A 9,721-nucleotide genomic window follows, 5' to 3' on the forward strand; every position below is an offset into this window, starting at 1 on the left:
AGAAAAAGATGAAGCATTTTTCCAAAGCCATAGAGAAGAAAAAATGGAAAAATCATAAAAAGCAAGTGAGTTTCTAACTACATATATAATTTACTAGGATTGTATTGGGTTCCTACAAATACACCTGCATAAAACATAAATATTTTTCCATGAACTGGTCCCAGTGTTTGGGAAACTGAATGTCAACTTTGAACACTCCACTTTGAGATACTTGAATACAAAATGTGCATACCATTCTGGGTGGTTTATTTTTATTTTTGTTTTTTCATTTTCCTACCAACTTTACTGTTTTGGAAAGTTGTCAAGGCTATGAGAACTACAATGTTCTCATGCTTCAGAATCTCTTTCAGAAGATCCAGAACTAGAGATCGTCTTTTTTTTTTTTTTAACTGTTCCTACCCTCGCATCTGGTCAGGTGCTCAGGAACCTGCTCTTCATCCTGGTCGTGAGTTCTGACTCTGTCCTCCACGCCCCATGTGCTTCTTCCTCTCCAGTCTGTCCTTGGCTGACATTTGCTTCATCCCCACCAGTCTCAAGGATGACTGTGGACGCCCTAACTCAGCAGAGTCCTCTCCTGTGAGGGCTGCCTCACACAGATGCCTCTCCTCTGACTGTGATGGACTGTGACTGTTTTGTGACCTTCTGTCCCCTCTGCATTATTCAGTCGTCATGAACCCTTGCCTCTGTGGCTTCTTAGATTTGATGATTTTGTGGTCTGTCCTTGGATTTCCAGCTGCACAATTTGATTTTCTTAAAATTCATATTTTTTAAGGATACCAAAACTTCTAATTTCTTCCATGTCCCCCTCAACTTTTTAATCTTGTCTGATCTCACATCTTCTCCCATAACATAATCAGGCATTTTGTTGTTTCCATCTTCAGTTTTCTTCCTTTCTGAAGGAATATATAAAGAAATATATATAAACTATAAAGAAAATAGTACAAGAAATAATAAAGAAATTTTGGAGAATCTCACCACCGGTGGAAAGATAAAGCCGTTTCTACCTATGAGTCTCACCGGTCACTTGTTTGCCTATCTATTGGAACAGCTCATGGAGTTCAGCTGTGTCACTTTCTCTGTGACACCAAGTAGTGGCCTCAGTGATGGACACTACCATCACCTTCTCACTGAACCCTTCACATGTTCAATGACAGAGGCATTGAAATATCCTCAGGAGGCTGCACAGAACCATCTAATCTCAGAAAACAAAGCTTCCACTTGGAGGGCAGACTGGGAAAGGGAGCAAAACCACTTAGCTTTGAATGCCTGCTCCTTGGACACATTACTTTTCAATTTTATGGCTTTAATTACTCTTTATGTTTTGTAGGTGAATAGGCCAGAGATGTGAGATACAAGGAAGGGGAGGTTATTTAAAGGGGTGCAAATGTTCATTATACTCAGATGGAAAGTAACTGGAGATGAATCTTGGCGATGGTTAAATAGCAATATGAATGAAGTCAAGGCCAATTATCTGTGATTTAACAGCAATTAAAATGGTAAATTTTTGCTAGGTATATTTTTGCACAATAATCAACTGAATTAAACAGTAATTGAATCTTGAAAAAAAAAAGGGTAGGGAGAAACCTGTGAAGAGAACACACAAGCTTCCTCCTGAGGACAGCCCTAAACCTGTGGACATTTTTTTCTCTTCTCCTACTTCCTCCACTAACATGAGGAAGTCCTTGGAGGTTTGGCCATCAAGGACCAATTGGGCTAATTATGAGCTCTGGGCTTGGAGCCTCCAAGGTCATATAATAATCAATAACCATCCTGTGCCTCCAGCCCTTCAGTCGATGCCTCCAGTCCAGTTGGCCCCACACCTTCATCTGCCTGTCCCATGCTTTTCTGCCTCAGGAAGCTCCTGTCTGTCACCTTACTCATATCAATTCTGAGTGCAGAGCCTGAGACCTGAGTGGACACCAGGCAGAGGAGGGGCATTAGGTCCTCAGCTCTTGGTCATGACCCAGGAAAGAGGCAACTTTTCACAGTAAGTGCTGAGGGAGAGGAGAGATGATGGAAGGACTGGTGGAAGCATGGTTTCCTCATCAGCAGGATGCACAGGACAGTCTGTGGAGGTCAAGAGGATGCAAATATACAGAATATCAGCTGCTGTAACTTTGAAGCTTATGTGCTTGTTGATAGTGGAGATGCCAAACATCTATATCAAAAGTTTCATTTTCCTTAATAGAGAAGACCAATAGAGTAATGAAGGGGATTATGAGGGAGTTAGTAGGGGAGGAAATAGGGGAACAAAATCTATCAAATTATACTATGTCTTGTGTGAATACACCACAATGACTTCTGCTTATATATTATTATAATGAACCAATTAAAGTAATAATAATAATAATAATAATAAAAAGGGAGATCAATAGGCTAGAATAAAAAGAGGAAAGGAAATGGAAAGGTACTGGGGAATGAAATTGATCAGATAATCTTATTCAGATTTATGAATATGGCATAAATATTCCCACTATTATGTATAGTTACAATGCACCAAAAATTAAAAATGGATTTAAAAGAAAAAAAGATAAACAAGAGCATCCCAGAAACTTGGGAGGCTGAGGCAAAAGGATTGTAAATTCAAGGGTAGCCACAGCAACTTCGTGAGGCCCTGAGCACCTTAGAAAGACCCTGTCTCAAAATAAGAAATAAAAGGGGCTGGGATGTGACTCAGTGGTGGAGCACCCCTGGGTTCAATCCCTATTACTGCCCAAAAAGTGACCAAAGATAGAAAGCATAAGAATTTGATGTTAGGGAGTAGCCGTGAGAATCCTGAGAGGAGGATCCATTTAGAGTAATTTTGTAGCTTACTGTAGAGATGTGTGATGCAGGAGAGGGAAATGCAAATAATTCCAGTTCCAACTTGAATTAGGTAGATGGTCAAGTGACAAATGTAAAGTGAATAGGAATTGAAGTGCAGTAGGAATCACAAAATAACCACGGGCCTAGACAATTTAAAAGTACATTATTCAGGCAATTGGAAATATGCCATTATCCCATGAAAAAATTTAAGAAAATAATCAAATCAGTTATCTTTTTAGGGGGCTCTTATTACAGGGCCAATATGGTATGGGATTTTGTTATCATGCTGTTATAATGTAAGGTAATAGCAAACACACTTTTAAATTTTGTTTATTTTTTAGAACTATGTGACAGATTTGGAACTGTATTGACAATTACTGAATTAAATGAGTTTTCCTCCCGTCCGTAAAAACAACCTTCCTTTCTTCCCACCCTGGTTCCACTTCCCTAAGACGTCTCATCCACAGCAGCAGAGAATGGGTCCCTGCGAGCCAGCAGCGAGCACTCGCAAAGGTCCACAAAGCGTCCAGGATGAGCAGGGGAGTCTCCAGGACGCCAGACCCTTCTGAGGGTTTCCCTGGCGAGGTCTAATCCTTGGCTTGGAGAGCTCGCGTGGTTGCACGTGCACAGTGTGCCCTTGGTTGTGAGCTCCCAGGATATTTACTGAAACAGAATGAATACCTTTTTATGTAACTCATGCTAAGTTGTTAGTTTGAAAAGAGAAAAGACCTGACTGAAATGAATTCTCTGAATTCATGTTGCCAGAAGAATCCTGGCCGGGGTCCCTTGCACCACCCATAACCCACCCGGTCATTTCGATCCTCGTCACCTCAGAAAAGAGCCCTTGCTCACTGAGCTCCTCCCGCCCATGCTTCAGGTGGGTCACTGAGCAGAGTAGTGGGTGGTGCCTGCTGCTCCGTCTCTAGATAGGAGGAATGGCCGCAGACCCCAGACAGTCCCCCAGGAAGAAAAGGCACTAACAGCACAGCACGCCCTGCCCTCTTGCCCCCCGACAGGACGTGCTTGCCACTGACCACCTTCCTCCCCATTCCTAACAATCTGCTCAATCATTCTCAAAAGCAGAGATAGTCTGGTGTTGCTTTCATTCCTACTCAGGACAGGTGCAGCGTATCCTAATGCCACCTATGTGATCAGGGATGATATTTGTTTTCTGCATGCAACTCTAAAGTACTTACCAAACTTTGAAGTCCACCAAAGCTACAGGCCTATACTGATAATTTCTTTATCTTATCTTATTTTTTACAGACTGCATTTTGATTCATTGTACACAAACAGGGTACATCTTTTCATTTCTATGGTTTTGCACAATGTAGATTCACACCATTCGTGTAATCATACACGTACATAGGGTAATGATGTCTGTCTTGTTTCACCATTTTTTCATACTCCCTCCCTCTCATTTCCCTCTACTTAAAGTTTCTCCATCCTTACCCCCTACTCCCCCACACCCATTATATATCATTATCCACTTATCAGGGAAAACATTCCACCTTTGATTTTTGGGATTGGCTTAAGTCACTCTGGAAAGCAGTATGGAGAGTACTCAAAAAACTTGAAATGGACCTACCTTTTGACCCAGTTATCCCACTCATTGTTTTATACTCAAAGAACTTAAAATTAGCATACTATGGTAATGCAGCCATATCAGTGTTTATAGCAGCTCAATTCACAGTAGTTAGATTGTGGAAAAAACCTAGATGCCCTTCAATAGATGAATGGATTAAGAAACTGTGGTGTATATACACAATGGAATATTATTTAGTCATAAGGAAGAATAATATTATGGTATCTGCAGATAAATTAAGGGAATTGAAGAATATTATGCTGATAATTTCTGAATATAAAAATTTGTGAGCTAGGATTTCACTCACAAGAAAGTGAAATCAGAAACATGGGAAGTAGAAAAAACCTGGTAGAAAACAGGAGCATTATGTTTTCAGAGATGCATTATCAACTATTTTCACTTGGTGCTTTGTGGATTAACGTAAAGGTGGAATACACTTTTGTATTTTCAGTTTATGAATATGTATCTACATAGCATAGCTGGTCAAATTCATTCTGCAGTTCCTCCATTTTTCCAGCTCCCTTTCCTCCCACTCAGTTCTCTTCCTCTACTCCATTGATCTCCCTTCTATTTCCAAGGAATCCCTCTGGTGGTTTTTTTTTTTTTTCCTCACCCTTATTTTGCTCTAGTTTCTGCATATGAGAGAAAATATTTGACTCTTGACTTTCTGAGTCTGGCTCATTTCACCTAGCATAATGTTCTCTGTTTCCATCCATGAAGCAGCAAAGATCATAATTTCATTCTTCTTTATGGCTGAGTAAAACTGCTTTGTGTATATATACCACATTGTCTTTACCCATTTATCTGTTAATGGGCACCCGGACTGGTTCTTAGCTTGGCTGTTGTGAATTGCTGTAAAGATTGATGTGACTGTTTCACTACAATGTGTTGATTTTAGATTTTTGGATAAAAACCAAGAAATGGAATAGCTGAGTCCTATGGTGATTCAATTTCTAGTCTTTTGAGGAACTCCATACCACTTTTCAGAGTGGTTGTACTAATTTTCAGTCCCACCAACATAGAAGTGAGCCATTTGACCCATATCCTTGCCAGCATTTATTTATTAATTTTATGTTTGGTTGATGGCTGCCATTCTAACTGGGGTAAGATGAAATCTCAATGTAGTTTTGATTTACATTTCCCTGATTGCTAGGGATGTTGAACATGTTTTCATATTTCTTTTCCCATTTGTATTTCTTCTTTTGAGAAGTGTCCATGTGCATTTTAATTTTCTTTTTTTAAAAAATACTTTTTTGGGTTAAAAGTGAGAAATATTTTTCTCTTTTTCTTTAATGAGTAAGTTTTATTTCACTGAGATATGTATTTTTATCTTTAAAATACATTTATTTTTATTTTTATCTTTAAAACCTGTGTAGTTGAGCATTTACAAAGTAGGTCTGTATAGAAAGAGGTGAATAGCACTGAAACCAATAATGAAAGAGAAGTAAGAAGACTGGGTTTATTACAACTGAGAAATATTGCTAATGGTTTATGGATTTCAAGGGTGAATCAAAATATATAGAGTTCTGAGTAACCGTTTTCTTTTTCAATCATTTTTCTTTCACCAAAGGTGTACAAGGAATATGGAAGAACAAAATCTAACAGGTGTCTCAGAATTTCATCTCATGAGGCTCTCAGAGGACCCCGACTTGCAGCCCATCCTCTTTGGACTGTTCCTGTCCATGTACCTGGTCACAGTGCTTGGGAACCTGCTCATCATCCTGGCTGTCAGCTCTGACTCCCACCTCCACACCCCCATGTACTTCTTCCTCTCCAACCTGTCCTTGGCTGACATTGGGTTTATCTCCACCACAGTCCCCAAAGTGATTGTGAACATCCAAACTCACAGCAGAATCATCTCCTATGTGGGCTGCCTGACACAGATGTCTCTTTTTGCCATTTTTGGATGTATGGATGACATGCTTCTGACTGTGATGGCCTATGACCAGTATGTGGCCATCTGTCACCCCCTACACTACTCAGCCATTATGAACTCTCACCTCTGTATCTTCTCAGTTTGTCTGTCTCTTTTGTTCAGCCTTTTAGAGTCCCAGTTGCACGTTTTGATTGTCTTATATTTTACCTATTTCAGGGATATGGAAATCACTAATTTCTTCTGTGAACCTTCTCAAGTTCTGGAGCTTACCTGTATTGATACCTTTACCAAAAATATGTTTGTGTATACTGTTGGTGCCATTTATGGTTTTTTTCCTCTAACAGGGATAATTTTCTCTTATTATAAAATTGTTTCTTCCATTCTGAGGATCCCATCTACAGGTGGGAAGTACAAAGCCTTCTCCACCTGTGGGTCTCACCTCTCAGTTGTTTGCTTATTTTATGGAATAGCCATTGGAGTGTACTTTACTTCAGCAGTGTCAAATTCTCCTGGAAAGATCACTGTGTTCTCTGTGATGTACACTGTGGTCATCCCTATGCTGAATCCCTTCATCTACAGCCTGAGGAACAGGGACATTAAAATTGCCCTGAAGAAGCTGCAGAGCCGAGTAATATAATCTCATTATCTCTCCCCTCATTTTCATAGTTTCTATTGGAAGAATCAGTAGTCTAGATCTGGAAATCTTAGCCTCTTGGTCAAATTACTCTTTTAACTGCAAGACTCTCATTTCACTCCATATTTTATAAAGGAATACCACTTCCTTTGGTTCATATATAATTGTATTGTACAAGTGTTCATAATTCTTTGTCATATAATCATCATAAATAAATAAATATATCTCAGCAGTCTCTGTCATCTCTGAACAATGATCCTATCCTCCAGGCCAAATTCTAAATATGCTTTTAAATTACATTCTTTTTCAGAATTCATATATATTCTCTTTAAAATTTGCACCCAACATATTTATTTTGGCACGTTTTATGTAGGAGTTGTCTTACTAGTCCTCAGTGTTGACTTTGCAGATATAAACTGGGGACATAAAAATCTGATAACTCATTTTAGGTCTGATTTATTTAGATAAGGTATGAGGGTTTTATAAAGTTCCAGGAAAGACCCAGATGATCATTCCCTTAAAAAAATCAAGTTCAAATGGGTAAGTTACAAATGTACTTGTTTGAGCAAGACCAAGGTTGTTTTGCAAATATCTTCATATGTATTGGCCTTCAACACCAGATTGTCTTTAGGTTGGACTTAGGGGATTTTCTTTTTGCTGTAATCTTACCTGTCCATAGGGATCTTGTGATACTGAGTGGAGACTTGAAATCACTACTCTAGTGTCCACCTGAATGTGATGTCATACTCTTTCATTCATGGTCACCAATTCGCTACCTTGAAAACTCAGTATATTCCACTATTGCTTTCACACCCCAAAAACTTCAGTGTTTTAGAGACTACCTTCATGTGTAACGAGGTCCCTTTTTACCTTTGTACTGCAGTATACTGCAGTATAAATTCAAAAGATTCTCTGCATTCTACTAATTCTCCACTAAAATATATATCTTTCTTTTTAATTTATTAAAGAAACTCTAAATCATAAATCCCAGTAGAGGAAAGGTATATTGTGAGTTTCTGTAGTTGTGATATTTCAACATGGGCTCAAGAAATAAGAGTGGGTTTAAATGTGTGGCTTTGTTCAGCTGTCCAAGTGAGGAATCAGTGGTAGCCTTGGATTACAGTTGCTGTGTGGCTCTGTGGTATTGAATAGTATGTCAACTATTTCATTTCAAATGAATTGAACTTTGGCTTCCTTTACTTTTTTGTATGATTTCCAAGTTCTGTAACTCCAGCTATAGGTAGCTGAAGAACTTGATAAGTGAGATAATAATTTTGACTCATGTCCCACAGTACACTCTTCCTGCAGGTATGCTTTGGGTTTTCCTCTATTATTTAATGATCAAGAAGAATGTCATGATGCAGTAACACCTTTCATGGGAAAAGTTTATAAAGTTTTCAATGGATGTCTAAAACTGGTATGAAATTTTTTTATTAACATACATAATAGAAAGAATTTGGGGATTATAGACACTTCATCACACTTCATCACTCCTATATTGGCTTATAAACACGACAATTTTGGCAGCTTCCAGCTTCTTTCTGAGCCTCAGATTCCTCAGCAGCAAATTAACAGCAACAGTGTTTTCTTCCAAAACCATGCAATGATTATACATAAGTATGTCATGAGCACCCTAAATGACGATTCCCTGTCAATGATAGCTCCTGTTATTACATTAGAGGATGTGGTTTAAAGGTGCATTCCCAGAATTCATAAGTATCATGATATTATAAACTGTGATGTACAGCAAGAGACAAATCATGTTTTGTTTAATTCCCAAGTCTATAGGGTTTTGATAACTAAAGCATTTCATTGAAAGGCTTGATCAGGAGATATAATCAACCAGACCTATTAGAACAGTATTTAGTTCATATTTATGGATAATAAAGCAAAGATCTCATTATCAACATATTATAGACCAAGGAATTATTGAAAATATGGATTTTTCAGGTCAAATATGATTTTCAACATGAGCTGAAAATTATTAGCTGAGTGGACTGGGGCACATTCTGGAGCTATCATGGCCTCAAATTGCTCACTTTTAATGGTACTTAGGTGAAGGAAATCAAAGATGAAACAGATAATGTACATGCCTGTAAGAAATTGTTTACTGTCTTACAAAAAAAAATTGGAAAAGGGAATTTGACATTCATATACCCAGTAACTTCTTTCTTCACTAGAAACTGGAAACGTCTAAGAAGATCTCCAAGCAGTTCTTAGAGATTAAATATAAAATTTGTCTATAAATTGTCATGACTGTTTAATAGGATCTAGACTTCTTAATCAGTGCTTACAAGGTAAAGAATCCTAGAATGGTGGGTGAGGTTTGAAAAATTCTACAAATAAAAAAGGAATGAAACACTGATGATAGACATTTGTCGTACACACCAAAAAAATGTCAGAATTTAGAATTGTCCTGTTTCCATTAAAGACATTCATCATGTGAGGAAAGATTAGGAAAAGTACTAAGCAACTGACTCATTTTACTGCACAAACGTAGCTCTCCTGACTTTCATTCAACGTATGTTTACTCTACCCTATGGTGGAGAGTCTAGAGTCTAATCCTCTCTATTCACTGTGGAAAGACGGCAGTTTTGAATTAACTTTTGCTGCCTCCCATACACAGCAAAATGCCTCAACATCAAATGACCCCTATCCAGTGCAGTTCCACGCTCATGCTTCTGTGGTTCTTTGGTCCTGTCAAATTCACCTCAACATGTGTGCACACACAGCAGCAGATAGATACTTTTCTTCCATGCATATACAACTGATTAGGATTATATAATAATGCTTCATAACATGGATCAGAGAAGGATTAATG

The 9,721-nt window shown here is 38.3% G+C and overlaps 1 protein-coding gene across 1 annotated transcript; it reads left to right on the plus strand.

Annotated features, from left to right (window-relative positions):
* The first annotated feature begins 1,958 nt into the window (after nucleotides 1–1,958).
* Nucleotides 1,959–6,903, plus strand: LOC124968867 (olfactory receptor 7E24-like). The gene is made up of 2 exons (XM_047531708.1): nucleotides 1,959–1,987; nucleotides 5,961–6,903. The coding sequence occupies exons 1-2, from the start codon at nucleotides 1,959–1,961 to the stop codon at nucleotides 6,901–6,903; spliced, it is 972 nt and encodes a 323-aa protein (XP_047387664.1).
* Nucleotides 6,904–9,721: the final 2,818 nt, after the last annotated feature.

This window comes from Sciurus carolinensis, chromosome 17, assembly GCF_902686445.1.
Source record: "Sciurus carolinensis chromosome 17, mSciCar1.2, whole genome shotgun sequence".
Classification (NCBI taxonomy): domain Eukaryota; kingdom Metazoa; phylum Chordata; class Mammalia; order Rodentia; family Sciuridae; genus Sciurus; species Sciurus carolinensis.

Bases quoted from the DNA above. Each gene is read 5' to 3' on its own strand.
- LOC124968867 (XM_047531708.1), top strand. From the start codon at position 1,959: ATGACCCAGGAAAGAGGCAACTTTTCACA. The intron at 1,988-5,960 runs GTAAGTGCTGAG...CTTTCACCAAAG, and splicing joins GAAAGAGGCAACTTTTCACA to GTGTACAAGGAATATGGAAG.